The 20,479-nt window shown below is 34.1% G+C and overlaps 1 protein-coding gene across 4 annotated transcripts in view; it reads left to right on the forward strand.

Annotated features, from left to right (window-relative positions):
• The window catches only part of SLC9A8 (solute carrier family 9 member A8), a 154,771-nt gene that overhangs the window by 45,260 nt on the left and 89,032 nt on the right, over positions 1-20,479 (forward strand). For all 4 annotated transcript variants that reach the window (XR_012473487.1, XM_074210230.1, XM_074210229.1 and 1 more), the window contains 2 exons: positions 12,374-12,432; positions 17,552-17,635. Coding sequence is in view for 3 of the 4 variants with exons in the window: in XM_074210230.1 (XP_074066331.1) it covers positions 12,374-12,432; positions 17,552-17,635 (143 nt within the window). In the remaining variant the exon portion in view is untranslated. The remainder of the gene's footprint in view (positions 1-12,373; positions 12,433-17,551; positions 17,636-20,479) is intronic.

Raw genomic sequence — 20,479 nt, forward strand, 5'->3', positions numbered from 1 at the left:
TTACTTCATGCTAGGGACTGGGATTGGAAGGCCTGCCCAGGACCATAGGGCCAGGTGGATTCTGGGCCTAAGGGGTGGTATGGGGGCTCAGGGCTTCTTGGCCCCAGGACCAGGGATCTGTCTGCTGTGCCACTCAGCGACCCTACAGCAGAGTCAGAGTGAAAGGAGAGAGAAAATAGAGTACGTGGTAGTGGAGAAATAAGAAAGGAGGGAGTTGGCATCAGCAATGGCAAGGTTGGAAAAATATGGAAGTAACTTCTGTGATGGACTTATCACAAAGAATGAGATCCACCCATGACAGAGTTGTTGGTGTTGGAACAAAGACTCAAGCACATTTTTTGTTATTATTATTTGGGGGAGGGTGCAGGGCAAGTGGGGCTGGATGGCTTGCCTGGGGCCACATAGCAGGGTGATCTTTGTGTTTCTGGGGCCGGATTTGGACCCAGGTGCTCCTGGCTCAAGGGCCAATGCTCTGTCTGCCACCCAGCCACCCCTACTATCATTACTATTTTATTTTATTTTGGGTCTTTTTTTTTTTCTTTTTGGTTTTTGCAGGGCAGTGGGGATCGGGTGGCTTGCATGTCACACAGCTGGGTGATTACTGGGTTTACGATGCTGGATATGGGCTTGGGTGCTCATGGCTCCAGGGCTGGTGCTTTGTCCATTGCGCCACCTGGCCATACCTACAATTATTACTATTATTTTTTTAATTTTAATTTTTTTTCTCTCCCCTTTACTTTTTTCACCCAAGCAAGTCTATCTATATTCATGGGGGAGGAGGGGTATTTTGTTTACTTGTAAACAAGAATATTTTATTAATGTAAAAAAACATTTGTACAAAATGAGAATAATAAATAATAAATTAAAAAAAATTTATGGGGCCAAATTTGAACTCAGAAATATGAGTCTTTCTGATTCCAGGTGTGGCACCCTATCTGCTATGGCACCTAGTTGTCCAAATGCCAATATATTTTGATTTTCAGTCATTTGGGGTATTTTTGTTTTTCAGAATGATTTGTGAATGTCTCTTCATGAACCTGTAGAGCATAGCATGCCAATAATGTCCATAGTGTCTTCTTGGCAAAGATACTGGTGTGGTTTGCCATTTCCTTCTCCAGTGAATTAAGGCAAACAGATCTTTAATGACTTGTCCAGAGTCACTTAGCTAATGAATGTCTGATGCCAGTTTAATTCAAGAAAACATTCATTATAACCAAGTGGAATTTTTATCAGTCAGGAAGGATGGCTCAACATTAGTAAAATAATCAAGGTAATTAATTATATTAAAATGAAAATACCCTAAAACACATGATTTTGTGAAAAAATGTGGAAAAAAATCTTTGAAGTACAGAACCCATTTATATTAATACTCCCACAAAGTATAAACACTTGGGGAATTTTTTTAATATCAAAAAAGTATATATCTAAACCCAAAAGCAAGCATGATATACAATGGGAAAGCACTAGAATATTTCCCAGTAAATAAGGTAGTGAAACAAGCATGCCCACTCTCTCCACTATTATTTGATATAGTTCTGGAGGTGCTAGCAATGAGAGAAGAGAAATATAAAAACCTAAACACTGATAAAGGAGATAAAACCATTCCTACTTATGAATGATACATTATGCTATACTTGAAAAATCCTAAGGAATCAGCAAGATACTAATTGACAATTAACAGCTTCAGCAGAGTTTTCATCAGAGTTGAGGGCTACAAAATAAACCCTCAAGAATTAACAGTATTTCTGTATGATAAAAATAAAACCCAAGAAGCAATAATAGTTTAGCAGTTTAGATTAATAATTTAGAAGAAGCAATAATTGGTCTATGTATTAGGATTACATTTGTCTCATAAAAAAGATTCATATAGGGTGCTTTTTTGTTTTGTTTTGGGGTTTTTGCAAGGCAAATGGGGTTGAGTGGCTTGCCCAAGGCCACAAATTATTGGGTGTCTGAGACCGGATTTGAACCCAGGTATTCCTGCCTCCAAGGCCGGTGCTTTATCTACTACACCACCTAGCTGCCCCTTGCTTTCTTGTTTTTGAGAATTATTTGTGAACTATGGATAATAAATGATTTTTAAAAGTTTGATAGAATTCTCTTGTGAATCCATCAGGACCAGGATGTTTTTCTTTGATAGTTCCTTTACAACTCAATCTATTTTCTTTTATGAGATTAGATTTTTAAAGATCTTTCTCTGCTTTTCTTAATAGTCTGGGTATTTTATATATATTTAAAGTTATTTCTCTATTTTGAGTTCTTAGTTTTATTAATGTATAACTGCCTAATATTGTCTGATTATTCTTTTAAATTCTTTTTGTTGTGATTTCACCCAGCTCATTTTCTATTTTATTGACTTAATTTTATGCCTTCTTTTTAATCATATTAGTTAAGTTTATCAATTTTATTTGTCTTTTTAAAGAACCAGTTTTTATTTTTGTTATTTCTCTGTTTTTGTTTGCAATTTAGCTATTTCGTGAGTTTTTATTATCTCATCTTTGTTCATCTGTTGATTTTCTAAATAAAAAAATTCAATTAAAAAAAAACTGTAGGGGGCTTTCCCTACCCACCCAAGGGTCCCAGGAGTTCTCCTTCGATATATATGCCTTCCAGGCGTCCCTGGGCCTGTTGACCAGCAACAGTCTTGGATTGAAGAGTCTAAGAAGATCGGAGACAAGGAGAGTCTATGCAAGCAGTCTTTATTGCAGTGCCTAGTGGTTACATTTTCACAGCCTCTCTTCTGCCTTTCCTTTAAGCAGTTACATCTTGGAGCCTCTGCTTTCGCTATCGCTCTCTCTCTCTCTCTCTCTCTCTCTCTCTCTCTCTCTCTCTCTCTCCCCCTCTCTCCCCCCCTCCCCCTTCCCCCCTCTCTCCCCCTTCCCGAGTGTGCCTACTCTCATCCTTTTGTCCTCTTGAGTCTCCCTGAACATCTGTGTTCCCATGGTTCCAACATTACCTTTGGTCCCATGGGACTGTGCCTTGTACTTGACCTTGGCTTCCTTCACTTAAAGAAGAAAAATAAAGTATAAGAGATAGCAAAATTACATAATAAGATAAAATTTCCTTAATTGAAGGTAGTAGTCTTTGGTCTTGGTTCAAACTCTACAATTCTTTCTCTGGATACAGATGGTATTCTCCATTGCCAACAGCCCAAAATGGAATGAGCAAGTCCATCAAGGTTGATCACCCACATGTTGCTGTTAGGGTGTATAAAGTTCTTCTGGTTCTGCTCATCTTGCTCAGCATCAGTTCATGCAATTTCCTCCAGGCTTCCCTGAATTCCCATCCCTCCTGATTTTTAATAGAACAATAGTGTCCCATGACATTAAGCCATTCCCCAATTGAAGGACATTCACTCAATTTCCAATTCTTTACCACCACAAACAGGGCTGGTATGAATGTTTTTGTGCAAGTGATGTTTTTACCCTTTTTCATCATCTCTTCAGGGTATAGACCCAGTAGTGTTATTGCTGGATCAAAGGGTATGCACATTTTTGTTGCCCTTTGGGCATAATTCCAAATTGCTCACCAGAAAGGTTGGATGATTTCACAACTGTACCAGCAATGTATTAGTGTCCCAGATTTCCCACATTCCTTCCAACATTGATCATTGTCTTTCCTGGTCCTATTGTCCAGTCTGAGAAGGATTTGCTTTAATATGCATTTCTCTAATAAGTAATGATTTAGAGCAATTTGTCATATGACTGTGGATCACTTTGATTTCCTCAGTTGTAAATTGCCTTTGCATATCCTTTGACCATTTGTTAATTGGGGAATGGCTTGTTATTTTGAAAATTTGACTCAGTTCTCTGTATATTTTAGAAATGAGTCCTTTGGCAGAAATACTAGTTGTAAAAATTGTTTCCCAGTTTACTACATTTCTTTTGATCTTGGTTAAAGTGGTTTTTTTCTGTGAAAAAACTTTTAAATTTAATGTAATCAAAATTATCTAGTTTGTTTTTAATGATTGTTCTTTCTCTCTTCCTTGGTCATAAGCTGCTTCCCTTTCCATAGATCTGCATATCTAATGTTTTTAACATAAATTGATTTTAAAGTGTTATGGTAAAATATAAAATGTTACTGAGTTACAGGGAAGTGAGGGAGACAGAAGAGTCAAGGCTGATTAAAATGTTGTAAACCTGAATAATCAGAAGGATAATGGTGTCCCCAACCAAAATAAGGAAATTTTGGAGGAGTGAATTTATGGAGGGAAACATGAATTTGATTTTATGCATATTTAGTTAGAGATACTAATCCAAATGGAGATGTCCAACAGGCAGTTGATGATTTGGGGGAAAGATTAGGACTGAGAGTATGTGCGGAAGAAGACTATGACATTAGGGAGCTGATTGACATACAAGTGAGTTGGATTTAAATGAGAGTGTGCATAGTCACCAACCTACTTTCTCCTTCAGAGCCATCTAGATTTAGTGGCCAGATATGAATCAGGACAAATTGGACTTAGCCCTGGATACAAGACTGACTTCAAGGCCAGCACTCTACCCACTATACCATCTGCCAGATTAGAAAGAAAAGAAACATAAAGAGCTTACTAGCATAGTCCAAACTATGAAAAAAATTCAATCTGGGGGGGTAAGACCCTCAGGGTGTCCGTCTAAAAAAGAAATAATTATTATTTACATTTACTTTGAACCATTCAGGGCTTAAACAAAGACCAAATAGGCTTAGCCTGAAACCCATGCTTGGCATTCAAGGAGAACTAGAATCTTAGAGGACCCCAGTGGTTAGAAGAGAAAGAAAGAATATCAAGGTGAGGAAATAGTTGATAGTGCCTGAACTTACAGAAAAGTCATTTAGGATGAGTAGTGAGAAAAGGCTATTGAATTTAGCAGTTCAAAATCTTAGGAAAAATTTTACTACAAGAATGAGGGCCTTAAATTAGCTTCAAAAGGTTTGGAAAGTGGACAGGAATTGAGAAAATAGAGAAAAGGAGTAGATATAGATTTTTTCTGAGTTTATCTGAGCTGAGCAAAGGGAAAAGACTATAGGATATTAACTTGATGGGAAAAAAGGTCAAGTTCTCATTCAATGATTTTTTGAGAACATAGAAGAGTATGTGATTATCTACATAACAAATTTTCTAATTGCTAAATTTGAATATAAATTTTTCAGTTAATAAAAACATATCAATTGACTTTTTTGTGACTAGAACCATATTAGGCATATAGGAACAAAGGCATATTTTCCTGATGAAGAGTTGACAGCTTGAAGGGGAAGAAAAATAAAGTATAAAATGCTAAGAAAATGAACATCTAGTTACAAGCATATATACTTATAAAGTAGATGTGGCTATGCATTTGTACCATTTGTAGCAATACTTATAATTTGGAGAGTTGTAGAGATGTATAGGGTTTATTCAGAGATGGAACTAGCAGTTTTTATGTCTAGAGTAAGCCTCACAAAATAAGTAAGTTTGTACTCTGGCTGACACTCTTTTCTGGTCTGGAAGGACCATAAGCATAAATTTCTATGTTAGAATGGTATAAAGATTCTAAATGAGTTGACAAGAATCTTGTGTTGGTTCAGCTGCTATGATCAATATACAAGTATTTTAAGGATTTTCAATGTATGATCATTGAGCTTTCCAAGTCCCTGCCTCCTCCTGGACCCATGTTACTAATCTCCATATATATGTGTGTGTGTATAATTTTTGTCTTAGAGTTTACAGCTGTTTTATCCTTTAGTGGTTCTATTCCTACAAGCTATTACAAGAAATTCAAGGGGAGCTAGGTGGCACAGTAGATAGAGCATGGACCCTGGAGTCAGGAGGACCTGAGAAATTCAGAGGGGAATACAACTATAGACTATAAAACAAAAAGGCTTCAGAATGAGCTACTTAATCATTGCTATATGTGTAGAGGGTAGATTATTTTATTTTTTCCATTTGCTTCTTTTTAAATGATTGAAAATTTATTTATTTTTAGCATTCATTTTTAAAAAAAATTTGAATTCCAAATTCTCTCCTTTTCTTTCTACCTCTCCCCTATTGAGAAGGCAAGCAAAATGATATCAATTAATTTTACATGTGAAATCATACAAACATTTCCATATTAGTCATATTGCAAAGAAATTAAAAATAAAACCAGAAAGTTATACTTTAATTTGTATTCAGAGTTCATCAGTTCTCTCTTTAGAGATGGATAGCATTATTTCATCATGAGTATTCGGAATTGTCTTGGATCGTTGTATTGATCAGAGTAGTCAGGATCTTTCACAGCTGATGTCATGCCAATATTGTTGTACATATTGATATCCTGCTTCTTTTCATTTCACTTTGTATTAGTTCTTATATATCTTGCCATGTTTTTTTCTGAAACCAACCTCCTTATCTTTTCTTCGAGAACAATGGTACTTCATTGCAATCATAAACCACAACTTGTTCAGCCATTCCCCAGTTGATAATCATCCCCTTAATTTCCAGTTCTTTACCACCACAAAAAAAGAGCTGATATAATTATATATTTTGAACATTTAGATTTTTTCTTTTTCTTTAATTTCTTTGGAGTATAGAGCTAGTAATGGTATTGCTAGATTAAGGGGTATATAGTTTTATAAACCTTTAGACATAGCTTCACATTGTTCTTCAGAATGATTGGGTCAGTTCACAACTCCATTAACAGTTCATTAGTGTTCCTACTTTTCCTCTTCCCTTCTAACATTTATCGTTTCTGATAGGTATGAGCTGGGACCTCAGAGTTGTTTTAATGGTGATTTAGAGCATTTTAATATGACTGTAGATAGCTTTGATTTCTTCATTTGAGAACTACCTGTTCATATGCTTTGACATTTATCAATTGGGGAATGGTTCTTATTTTCATAAAGCTTTCCTGTATATTTGAGAAATGAGGCCTTTATCAGGAAAACTTGCTGTAAAAAATTTTTAATCATTCCATTTTCTGTGGAACCTTTTAGCAAAATGTAGTTTCCCTGATTATCTCTTTTAATCAGGTCAGTTTTTGCTTTTGCCTTGTCTGAGGTCATGATTGCTACCCTTGCATTTTTTTTTAACTTTAGCTGAAACCTAATAGATTCTGTGCCAGGCCTTTTTTTCAGCTTGGCTGAAACCTAATAGATTCTATGCCAGCCCCTTTTTTCAGCTTGATATATCTCTCTGTTTTAATATTGTCTCTTGTTGACAATGTATTGTTGAATTCTGGTTTCTAATCCATATTTACTTCAGTTTTATGGGTGAGCTCATCCCATTCACAGTCATAATTATGATTACTATGTATTTTCCTCCATCCTATTTCTTGTTTATCCTTTTCTCTCCTTATTCTGTTCCTCTGTCTTTTCGTTTATCATTTCCCCTATCTCATATATCTTATCCCTTTTTGCTTTTATTTCCCTTTTGAGTAAAACAGATTTCTGTACCCAACAATTCCATCAACTATCCCTGTCCACTCCCTTTCTCCAAAACTACACTTTGTAAGCCTCTTCTCCATTCAAACTCTCCCTTTCCCCTTCTCCTGGTGTATTCTTCCTTCTTAGTTCTTTTTTTTTTTTGAGATTCCAATGTATTTGACTAACATTCATACCTTCTGTCTATGTATACTTCTTCTAACCACCATAATAATAAAGTTCTTAGGAGTTGTATGAATCATCTTCCAAAACAGGAATGTAAACAGTTTAACTTTATCTAATTTCTTATGATTATTCTTTCATGTTTACCTTTTTATGCTTCTCTTGACTCTTGTGTTTGAATGTCAGATTTATTTAGCTCTATGTTTTCATCAGGAATACTTGAAAGTCTTCTGCTTCATTAAATGCTTTTTTTTTCCTCTATGGGATCAGACTCAGTTTGTTTTTGTTTTTATTTTTTATTTTTTGCAAAGCTTAGGCATTAAGAGTTAAGTGACTTGCTCAAGGTCACACAGCTAGGTAATCACTAAGTGTCTGAGGCCAGATTTAAATTCAGGTCCTCCTGACTAGGGCTGGTGCTCTATCCACTGCACCACCCAGCTGCCCCCACACTCATTTTTGATAGAGAAGTAATTCTTAGTTATAATCGTAGCTTCTTTGCCTTCCAGAAAATGATATTCCAAGCTTGCTCTTCACTCCTTTAAAATGGAAACCCTTAAATCTTGTATAATTCTTATGACTTCATAATATTTGAATTGTTTCTTTCTAGTTGCTTGCAGTATTTTCTCCTTGATCTAGCAGTTCTAAAATATGACCATAATATTAATGGGGGTTTCATTCTGAGATATCTTCTAGGAGGTGATTGGTGAATTCTTTTAATTTCTATTTTACCCTCTTCATCTAAGATATTGGGGACAATTTTCCTTTATTATGATTTCTTGAAATGTGATTTATAGGCTCAATGATGATGATGATGATGATGATAATGATGATGTCTTTCAGGTAGTCAGTAACTTTTCAGTTATCTCTCCTGAATCTATTTTCTGGGTCATTAGTTTTTTCAATAAAATATTATGTATTTTCTCCTAATTTTTTTATTCCTTTTACTTTATTTTATTCTTTTTTGAGTTTTCATGAAGTTATTACCTACTTGCCCAATTTTGATTTTTAAAGAATTCTTTTTTAAAAAATTTAATGATATTTTATTCTTTTAATTATAGGAAAGAGAATTTTCAAGGTTCAGTTTTTGAAATATTTTAAGTTCCAGATTGTTCTCTCTCCTTTCCTCCCCTCCCTTCTTCCCAATATGGCAAATAGTCTGATGTAGGTTACACTTGCACAATCATGTAAAATATATTTACACATTAGTCATATTGTGAAAGAAGAAACATATTAAAAAGAACTCCCCCCCCCAAGTGAAAATAGGATACTTCAGTCTACATTTGAGCTACAACAGTTCTTAATCTGAATGTGGATTTTTCCATCATGAGTTTTTTGGAATTATCTTTTTTTTTTTTTTAAGGTTTTTGCAAGGCAAATGGGGTTAAATGGCTTGCCCAAGGCCACACAGCTAGGTAATTATTAAGTGTCTGAGACCGGATTTGAACCCAGGTACTTCTGACTCCAAGGCCGGTGCTTTATCCACTACGCCACCTAGCCACCCCTGGAATTATCTTGAATCATTGTGTTACTGAGAAAAGCTAAGTTAATCATAGTAGATCATTGCTATGTGCACTGTTATTGCTATATGCAACGTTCTCCTGGTTCTGTTCACTTAACATCAGTTCCTGTAAATCTTTTCAGGTTTTTCTGAAATCTGCCTGTACATGATTTCTTACAGCATAATAATATTCCATTGCTTTCATATACTACAACTTGTTCAGCTATTTACCAATTGATAGCATCCCCTTAATTTCCAATTCTTTGCCACCTTAAAAAAAAGCTTCTATAAATATTTTTGTACATCTAGATCCTTTCCTCTTTTTTGTGATCTCTTTGGGGTACAGACCTGGTACAAAACTACTAGATCAGTTTGATTGCTCTTTGGACATAATTCCAAATCCTTCTCCAGAATTCTTTGGATCAGTTTACAATTCTACCACCAATGCGTTACTATCCCAATTTTACCACATCCTTTCCAATATTTATCATTTTTCTTTTCTGTCATATTAGCCAGTCTTATAGGTATTAGGTGGTATTTTAGAATTGTTTTATTTGCTTTTCTCTATCAGCAGTAATTTTTTCTTATGACTATAGATAGCTTTGATTTATTCATCTGAAACCTGCCTGTTCTTATGCATTGAATAAATATCAATTAGGGAATGACATAATTTTAAAAAATAATTTTGTTTTCAATTCATGGAATGAAACAAACATTTCTATAACAGTTCAATAAAAAATGGTAATTTCACATGAGATTACAAATCTTGTTTTTCCTTCCAAATATAAAACAGATATGTAAATGTATTTATTTTAATTTTTTTTTTCTTTTTCCCTTTCCCCTTTCATTCTAGAGCTGGCTATCATTAGATATAAATAGGTATAAATATATAGAATTATTCTGTACATACTTCTATTTATCAGTTCTATCTCTGGATACAAATTGTCTTCTAAGTACATAAATTAAAAATAAAGGACATAATTTGAGTATTTATAATAGTCACTGAGTTATTCTTAAAACATATATTTTTATTTAATTTGATTCAGTTCTCTATATATTTGGGAAATGAAGCCTTTATCAGAGATATTTTCTATAAAATTGTTTTCTAGCTTTCTGCTTGCCTTCTAGCCTTTATATTTGTGTAAAAACTTTTAGTTTAATATAACCTAGATTATCCATTTTCAATTTTGTAATGCTCTTTCTTATTGAGTCATAAATTCTTTCCTGCTCCTTAGATCTGTTAAGTAAACTAAAATAATTATTTCCTTCAGTGAGTTTTTGTACCTCTTTTTCCATTTTTCCAATTTTTTAAGGAGTTCTATTCTTCAGTGAATTTTTGTGCCATTCTTTACCATTAGCCCAACTGTTTTAGTTACATTCTTCATTGCATTTTTGTGCTTCTTTTACCAAGCTGTTAATTCTCTTTTCATAATTTTCTTGCATTACTCTTATTTCTTTTCCCAATTTTTCCTCTAACACTTTTATCTCTTAACTCTCCCAGGAATTTTTATTGGGCCTGGGTCCTGTGAATCTTCCTTTGAGCTTTTTTGTTTGTACTGTTTTCACATTGTTGTCTTCTTATGAATTTAGGTCTTGGTCATCCCTTCCATCACAGTAGCTTTTCATAGTGAGATTCTTTTTTGTTGTTGTTATTTGCTCATTTTTCCAGCCTATTTCTTGATTTTGAACTTTATGTTATACTTGGTCTCTGCTTACCTGAGGGTGGGAAGACAACTGTTCCAAGCTTCAGATTCTTTCATGTTGCTGTTTTCAGAGCTAGTTCTGGGGGGTTTACAAGTTTACTTTATTAGTTTTTAGTGCTTCCAGAGGTGGTGTGCTCTGGGAGGAGGTCTGGTTTTTATTTTCCTAGTCTGCACCCAGAAAAAAACATTGATCCCCTGCAGCTACAAATGCTAACACTATGACCCAGAATTGTATATGGGCAATAGAGTTACTAATCAGTGCCAGTTGCATCCAGGGCCAGCAAAGGATTCCTTATAATCTTTCTGATCAGTTGTGTGATTCTTTTACTGTTACTGGGCTGACAATTCCTGAAGCTGCTGCCACTACCATTGCTTTTAAGCCACCTCCAAGACCCCTTACTGGCATTCCTGCTGAGTTCCTAGCTGGCTCCCACCCATTCCTGCCAGTCTCCTAAGTTGTTTTAGGCCAGAAAAACATCACACTCTGACCTTTTCTTGCCTCTGCCACTCCAAAATTTGATCCAAGGAGTTATTTTAAAGTTATTTGAAAGCAAGTGTTAGGAGATGTCAATTGTATTTTGTCATAGTAGAAATTAACATTTTTTTATTTTCATTTCTAAATTCTCTACTCCCTCACCCACCCATTGAGATACTTATAAGTATCTTATGAGTATATTTATTATACTTATGAGGTTATATAGAACATATTTCCATATTAACTATGATGTAGAGAGAAAACAAGAAAAATAAAGTAGAAGAAATGTGCTCCAATCTGCAATCCAAGTTCATCATATCTCTCTTTGGAGGTGGGTAACATTTTTCATCATGAACCCTTTGGAATTTCATGGATCAGAGTAGCTGAGTCTTTCACAGCTGATCATCATTACACCTTTTTTGTTTGTTTTTTTGGGGGGTTTTTTTTGCAAGGCAGTGGGGTTAAAGTGACATGCCCGAGGTTATTAACTGTCTGAGGCTAGTTTTGAACTGAGGTCCTCCTCACTCTAGATCCGATCGGGGTCATTTCTTTGATCACTTTTCCCTTTGTTTTATCTCCACATTCCTGTAGGTAGGCTTGTATCTTTTCAGCCTAATCAATATCTCTCTAATCTTTGTTCTGGTGAGTATCCTGTGGAACCCAAAATATCCTATAATTTCTCACAATGTAATACTCTTAACTCTGCTTTTCTTCTTTTGCGTTATTACATTAGATTTCCCTGTATTTCTCCATATTCTTAATATTTGTTATTCTTTATAGTAATCAGATCAGAGCCTATCATTAGCCTATTCATTAACCTAGGTTTCCTGATTCCCCATGTTATTTCCACTATATCTCATGCTGTTGGAGAAAATAAATAGGACTTTTTAAACAAATCTTGCCTAATATTGAATATTTAACACTACTATATATTAAAATCTCAAACCATTTTTTAAAAAGTAAATTTTAATACCTTTTATCTTTTAAAAGTGAATCTTGTATTTAACTGCTTAGTGTATATTCTCTTGATGTTCTGTATGAACTTATCTTCCCCATTACAATGTAAGTTTCTGGCAAGGAGGATTTATTTTATTAACAATGACTATATTTTATGAAATTCTTCAAATTAAAGTTGACTCTCTCCCTTTCTTATAGGCATTCTCATGGGAGCAGTTATAAAAATAATAGAATCTCAGAAACTGGCAAATTGGAAGGTAATGTTTATAATTTTTTTAATATAAATTGAGTTCCCTTTATTTGTTGTCCTTGATTGTTTTGTTTTTAAGCTAATACTGGTGAAAATTGTATTCTGGTCATTATTATTCTTTATTATAATTACTAATCAAAATGTGTATATTATTCTGTTGTTGTTACATCCCATTAAGCCATTTTTATATTGATGTTTTCAGCTATGAACAGTTCTACTTTTTCATATATATATAATTTCATTATTATATACTTGTTCATTCACCAAATATTTATAAGTACATTGGAGGTTTATGACAGTGTGCTAGGAAATAGGGGAGAGAAATAAGATATGCTCTATGCTTTCAAGGAGCATACAATGCAGGAGAAAGTATATATAATTAATCTTGTAATAGCAGTATTTGAAAACCATCAAGTTTTTAAATTAATTAAATTAATTAAATAATTCTAAATAGTAATAAGCGAAGTAAAATAGGAAAAATAGGAAAAAAATTATGTACTTACCTGATTTCCTTTTGTTAAGTTATTCTTTCTTTGAGGGCAAGCTCTAATGCAGGGGTTGGTATTTTTTAATCATTTTTTAACATTTTAAAATGAAATTCTTTCATATTTAAATATGTGAAAACCATTCGTTAGCTAGAAGATGTTTGCCAAACCCTGGACTAATATTTCTAATATTTCATTTGTATCCACACTGCATTGTAGTTGGTTGAATTAGGGGGAGAAGATTTTAGAAATAGAATAGTGCTTCATGCTGAGAAAAGGACATTTTTTTAAAGGGGAAGAGTGTTGATTTTGAAAGTTAACATATAATTTGGAAACATAGAAAAAGAAGCACTTGTCCTCCTCCTACTACCCTTTTTCTACCTATAGTAATAATAGTTTCCTAAACATCTAGACTCAGAACCTTGGGACCATCTTTGACTATTCCTTCTCCTTCCTTTCTTTCTTCATGCAGTCAAGTTGTTGATCTTTTCAGTTCTCTCTATCCAACATCTCTTGTATTCATCCTCTCCTTTCCATCATCAAGTTATTGTCACCTTTGAAGAGTACTATTTAAATAGTTTCTTATCTAGTCTTCCAGCTTCCATTTGTGCCCCCTAATTGTTTCTTGGAGACAGGGTCTCCCCACCTTGCCTTTACTGAAAGTATATTGACAACTCATGGGTCCTAATCTTTCTATTGATTAGCATGAAATCTTGGACCTTTGTTTCTAATTTGAGCCAGTGTGTCCTTCCTTAGGCAGCCTGGTAGCCCTTTACTCCCAGGAGTACTATTATGCCTGCCATCTACATTTGTCCCTCTTTAATCCTGTCCTTAATGTAGCTGATATAATAATCTTTCTAATAGATTTTGTCATGTCATTTCTCTGCTAAAAGAACTTCTTGCCTAAATGATTATTTGAAGTTCTTAGCCTGAAATTTAAGGCCATAAATAACAATATATTTTTTAAATCTTATTTTTACATCAGTCTCTCATGATACACTCAATGAATGTGGTCTAGCTAAATACAATTTACTTTGTGAACTACTGTTGTCTGAATTTGACTTGCTGTCTTCCTGTCTCCATGCATTCAAGCAATCTTAACCTCATATCTGGAATATATTTTCTATTCATCTCTACCTTTCAGAATCCTCTCTTTAAATGACTCAGCTTATATGCCGTCTTCTACAAGAAATATTCTGTTTTTTTCCTCTTCTCAGATTTTCTTAGAGCACTACTTTGCTTCTTATATCTTGCCTTGTATTAGCTTTATCTCTGTATTATGTTGTTATCCCCATAGTATATCTGGATAACTTTGAAACTTTGAAAAAAATACTTTAAATACATTTTGATAACTATTTCAGTATGATTGTTTTCATTGTAATTCTATGTATTTTGTATTATGCAATTAAAAACATTGTTCTGAGAAGGGATCCATTGATTTCACCAGACTGTCAAAACAACTGACCACATAAAAAAATTAAGACCCTATCATAGTAGAATGCAAATGAACAAAATTGGAATTGAATTTGGAATTGGAACAGACATTTAAAACAATTTAAAGTAGTAAAAAACTTTGGTGTTATCTACTTGTCAAAATGCACAGAGCAACTGTATGAACAAAATTACTAAACAGTCTTCATGCAAATAAAAAGATTTAAATCTAAATAATTGGAGAAGTATTAATTGCTAATTAATAGGCCTAGCCAATATAATAAAAATTAATATACTACCTACTTTTCTTTACTTACTCAGTGCTATACTAATTAAGCTACCAAAGAATTACTTTATACAGCTAGAAAAAATAATAAGAGTTCATCTAGAATAACAAAAGATTGGGGTGGCTAGGTGGCACAGTGGATAGAGGACTGGCCCTGGAGTCAGGAGTACCTGAGTTCAAATCCAGCCCCAGACACTTAATAATTACCTAGCTGTGTGGCCTTGGGCAAGCCACTTAACCCCATTTACCTTGCAAAAACCTAAAACAAAAAAAATTTAGAATAACAAAAGATCAAGAGTATCAATCAAGAAAAAAGGGGCCTAGCAGTTCTAGATCTCAAAATCATATAAATCTGTAGATATCTAAATAATTTGGTGCTGAGTAAGAAATAGAAATTGATCAGTGGATTAGATTAGATAAGATAATATATGAATAAATATAGTAACTTAATGCTTAGTAAATCCAGAGATCTTAGCTAGATCTGGTTCTGGTAGAACTGTGAACCAACTATTCTAGAAAGCAATTTGGAAGTATTCCCAGAAAGCTATTAAACTATGCAATTAAGGAAAAAGCTATTAAATCTTTTCAACAGTGATACCACTACTAGGTCTATACTAGAGTACAAAGAAAGAAGAAAAAACCCATGTGTATAAAAATATTTATGACAGGTCTTTTTGTAGTAGCAAAGAATTAGAAACTGGGGATGAAGTAGGGGAACTCACCACAGAAAAACAGTGTAATTTCCTTTTGTATTAAAAAATATCTTGTAATTTTTTCTGTACTGTCAGTGTGTTTTTCTCTTCTAAATGGGCTTTTGTAAACCCCATTTCTTGCAACAGATACCCTCTGTGTATCCCTTTGTCCACCTGATAGAGGAACATCCTAAAGGTCTTTTTTAAGAAGTTTAGAATTAATTATGCAGCAGAGGAGATCCTGGCACAGGACTGCCCAGCATGGCATATCCATCAGAGAGGGTGCTGTGCTCTATAAGCAAGGCAGAATTAAAGCAGCTCAGAGGAAATGTGTGATTTGTAAATTTAGAGTAAACACTCAGGATTTTTATGTTCCCAACCTGTGGTAGAACATTCCAGTTCATATAGGTCTGATCAGCTACAGTCAGACACACTGTAATTTGTCTCCAACATGATGATGATGTCATTTTGTTCTTCAGATCTGTGGTTTTTGTCACAAAATCCTGAAAGTCATTGAGATTGTTAAATGTTTTATTTTTAGGGGGGGCAACTGGGTGGTATAGTGGATAGAGCACTGATCTGGAATCAGGAGGGCCTGAGTTCAAATAATAATTGTGTCTTGGATCCAAGACATTTAATAATTATCTGTGAACTTGGTCAAGTCATTAACCCCATTACCTTGCAAAAACTAAAAAAAAAAAGTTTTGTTTTGTTTTTTTGTTTAGAATTTTACTTAACTTTGCTGGGTAAATGACCCTTGGTCATAACCCCAGATCTTTTGTTCATAGAATATAATATTTGAAGACCTGTGTTCCTTCAGTATAGTAGCTGCTATGAAGTAGGTCTTGTGTAATCTTTATTGTAGCTCTATGATATTTAAATTAGTTTTTTCTTGTTGCTTCCAATATTTTCTTCTTAACCTGGATGCTTTGAAACCTGGCTATGATATTCCTCTAAGATTTCCTCCTGGGATCTCTTTGGTGGATTTTTTCCTTTTTCTACTTTGCCTTCTTTATTCTTCAGATCAATTTTCCGTGATAATTTCTTATACCATTATATCAAGAGTTTTTTATTATAATTTTCACACAATTTGACTATATTTATATTATTTTTTCTCCTCTCTTTATTCCCCAGATCCGTTGTTTTTCTGATGAAATGTTTCACTTTCTCATATTTTTTCATTCTTTGATTTTTGTTTTATGCTATCTTGGGATTTTAGAACATTATTAGCTTCCCCTTGCCCAATTCTAGTTTTCAAGGAATTATTTTCTTCCTTAAGTTTTTGATTCTCTATTTAATAGTTGGTTGACTTTGTTTTCATAATTTTCTTGAAATGCTCTTTTTTCCCCATTTTTTTATTGATCTCTCTTATTTTCTTTTTAAAGTCCTTGAAACTAATTATTTGATGTTCCTCATTGTAAAAGGAGTGACTTTTTTAGCTCTATTATTTTTCTCAGAATATGAACTCACTTCTTTTCTATCCTTATAGTTACTATTATTGAGTTCCTTCATGTTTGTTTACTTTTATTTCCTTATCATTTTATTTTGTTTTTAGCAGCTAAAAGTATAATCAAATTGTAGTCCTGAGGTATGGGGAATGATACTTAAAGCCTCAGATATTTCTTACTGTTATTTTCTAGGTCTGTGTTAGAGCCCAACCTTGGGCTGGCCTATCTACCCCTAAGCCACAATCAGTTGCCCCCAACCACAACAATCCCCCCTACCCCAGTCACACTGTCCAGTGAATGATCTTGCTCCTTATAGTCCCTTACCATAGTAGCAAATTACAGCTGTCCTCTCTGAAACCAAATAGCAAATCTCCTTCAAGCATCTGCAGCCATTAGTTTCCCTGACCCTTGTACTGCAGGTCCCAGACTTGTCTGTGCTAGCTATACTTGGTATCCCTTGATGGTGAAAGGTCTTCAACCTTTCCTACTCACCTGTCAGACCTCCCCCCTACAGTCTTCCAGACAAAAGTGGTAAGGGAGAAGCTGCCTCCCATCCTACCTAGGATGGGAGATGTTTGCATTTAAGTGTAGCCAAATTTCTGTCCAGGAGGTCAGGTCTTTCTTGAGATCTTTCATATTGTTTTTAGGAGGATAACTACTTTGTGTGTGTGTGTGTGTGTGTGTGTGTGTGTGTACACGCGCCAACTACTCTGCCAACTTCCCAGAAGCCTTATCAATGTCTACTTCTAAACTGTGTGTGTGTGTGTATATATATATTTTATAGGAAGAAGAAATGTTTCGGCCAAATATGTTCTTTCTTCTCTTGCTTCCTCCTATAATATTTGAATCAGGATATTCATTGCATAAGGTAAGATACAGTAAGAATATTTTCCATCTTGAAGTAATGCTTGTGGTTAGAAAGACAAATTATTTAAAAGTTATAGTTTGATTTTATATAAAATCATAAAATTTTATATAAAATCATATAAACTTCATTTCTCTTTTTTGTGAACTTTTTAGAAAAGGTTGTGCTAAGAGTTTAGATTTCTGAATTTAAATTAAAAAGTAGCTTGTTTTGCTCATTGGTGTCCTGATTTCAAACTTGATGTGTTTGGTGAAGTTGTCAAGGTTCTGAATAAGAAACAGAAAGTTTCGTGGCTTAACAAAAATCCCCAAACTTTATAAACCATAATCAATATCAAGCAGTTTTCAAAATGAAACAAAAGAGAAATGAATTTTAAAACTCTGTAAAGGAATTGTAAATAGACTTATCGAATATGGAAATATGTGTATGTTTTCTGTTTTAATTTTAAAAATGGATGTTTTTCAGTCAGTAAACAAGCATTTATTAGCTAGTCACTGCACTAAAATATGGCAAAATAAAGAAATGCAAAAATATTATCTGTCCTCAAGGAATTCTCATTCTAATTGAATTTAAACGACAATATACATACTAGATACATAGAAGTCATTTCAAAAAGAAACTATTTGCATTAAGAAGACCTGAGAGAGGCTTCCTGAAAAAGGTAGGATTTTTTTGAGATATGAAGGAGGTCAAGAAAGCCAAGAGCATCCCAGACATAAGGGATAGCCAGTGAAAATATAGTTGGGAGATAAGGATTGTCTTTTGAAAGAAGTCAATGACATTGCCTTGCAGAATACATAGAGTAAAATAAAGAATAAGATTTAATTTTAAAATGGAGTATGTAAATTTTGTATAGAGAAAACAATGTAGTTTGGATGGAATTTTTCTTCTTTTAGGTTTTTGCAAGGCAAATGGAGTAAGTGGCTTGCCCAAGGCCACACATCTAGGTAATTATTAAGTGTCTGAGGCAGGATTTGAACTCAGGTACTCCTGACTCCAGGGCCAGTGCTCCATCCACTGTGCCACCTAGCCGCCCTGGATGGAATTTTTTCAGCATAAAACAGTACTAGGTTATTAACATATTTCAGAGGAATGTTCATTCAAAATTCCTTTCTTTTTCTGGGCTTCAGTTTCCTTCCCCATAAAATAAAGACATTGTACTCAATACTTCATGTGACACTTTATGATTCTTTGGTAGTTTTTCCTCCAAAGATTGGAGTTTAAATTAAATTAATTGGAAATTAAATTTCTTGTTTGTATTTGTATTCTAATTTTGATTGATTCATGTAATTCAGGGTTTGGGGTTCAGGTCTAAATGAGATTGTCATTCCTTAGTACAGTCTCTGCTAGTGGTTTAAACATTTTGAAAAATAATGAAGTGCTCTACTAATATGAGTTATCTAAGTAGGATCAAATATGTAGCTACACGTAATTCATAACACTCCCTAGGGTAGCTTCAACCAGATTAAAATGTAATTGGGAGGGATTTATCAATAAAAATAAAAATACAAAAAAAATAGGTAATGTTAATAGATGATTTTCCAAGTCAGAATGCTCTTACATATCCTAAAATGGATCCTTATGATGATGGGAAATGGTCATGCCCTCTGAGAAAGGGTTTAAAGATTTTAAAGTGAAAAATTCATGAACCGACCCTGGAGGTATGAAAAGTTCAGACTTTAATTCACAGATGACAATAAACTCAGTGAGCTAGTGAGCTACTTAAGGATGGGCTTAATAACAAAGGTTGAAACAAGAATGTCCGAGGGGGACAGCTAGGAAGTTGGGGACGCTAGGTGGTGCATTGGAGTCAGGAGGTCCTGAGTTCAAATATGGCCTCAGACACTTAAAATTATCTAGCCATCTGACCTTGGGCAAGTCACTTAACCCCATTGCCTTGCCCCCCCAAAAAAAAGAATGTCTGAGGGAAAGAGAGGAAAGAAAGGGAACAGCCACTGAGAAATGACTGGGCTAGTGTGAATGTGGACCAAACTTTTATAGAGTCTACTCTATATTTTATAGAGTCTTCTCTATATTTCCTTAATATTTAAAAGATTAGACAAATATTTTTCCTCTAACACTTGTGTTTGGTGTGTTTGATACCCCTACTCAAAAATATTGATATTATATAAAGAAAAAAGTTAACAGAGTCTTAATAATTGTTAGATTTGCTTCTTTTAACACAGGCAAGTAATGTTAGCTGTTTGACCCTGTACTTGACCCTGGGTGTACATTTTTAATTTCAAAACTAATGTTGGCCAGAATTAATGAGCTTTTTCAGTGTTATATCTCCCAAAGCAGACCAGGAATGATTTTGTTTAATCTATTTAAAATTTTTAAAGTAATGCAGCTATTTTGAGGTGAAAGGAAATCACAGATGGAAATGGGTTTTTTTTTAGAAAACTAAAATGTGTTGTTTGCAATGAGTTATTATAAAATTCTTTGTTCCTTTAAAACCTTAATATTTAAGAGATACATAATTTCAATCCATATTTTTCACATGTGACTGTCAATAGCAACTCTTTAGGCACACCCTTTTCTAGTTTTGTAGGACTGTTAAAAAGTTCATTACCCTGGAGGCTAAACTTGAGGTAGTGGATTTCTTTGCCTTTAATTAAACTTAACCTTTGATAAGAGACAAATAATCTACCTCTTGGCCCATATTCAGTCTTTCAGATCAGGATAGGAATTAGCTATCAATAATAGTAAACAAAGAATCAGAAGACATTATAGAACAAAATAACTAAAACAAGTAAATGTAAAGGAAAAATGACTCCTAGCCAGGAATATTATCTAGATGATCCTTTAGATCTTGGTTTTATAATTTTGCTTTAATTCTTGTTAGCT

This window comes from Macrotis lagotis, chromosome 1 (assembly GCF_037893015.1).
Source record: "Macrotis lagotis isolate mMagLag1 chromosome 1, bilby.v1.9.chrom.fasta, whole genome shotgun sequence".
Taxonomy (NCBI): domain Eukaryota; kingdom Metazoa; phylum Chordata; class Mammalia; order Peramelemorphia; family Peramelidae; genus Macrotis; species Macrotis lagotis.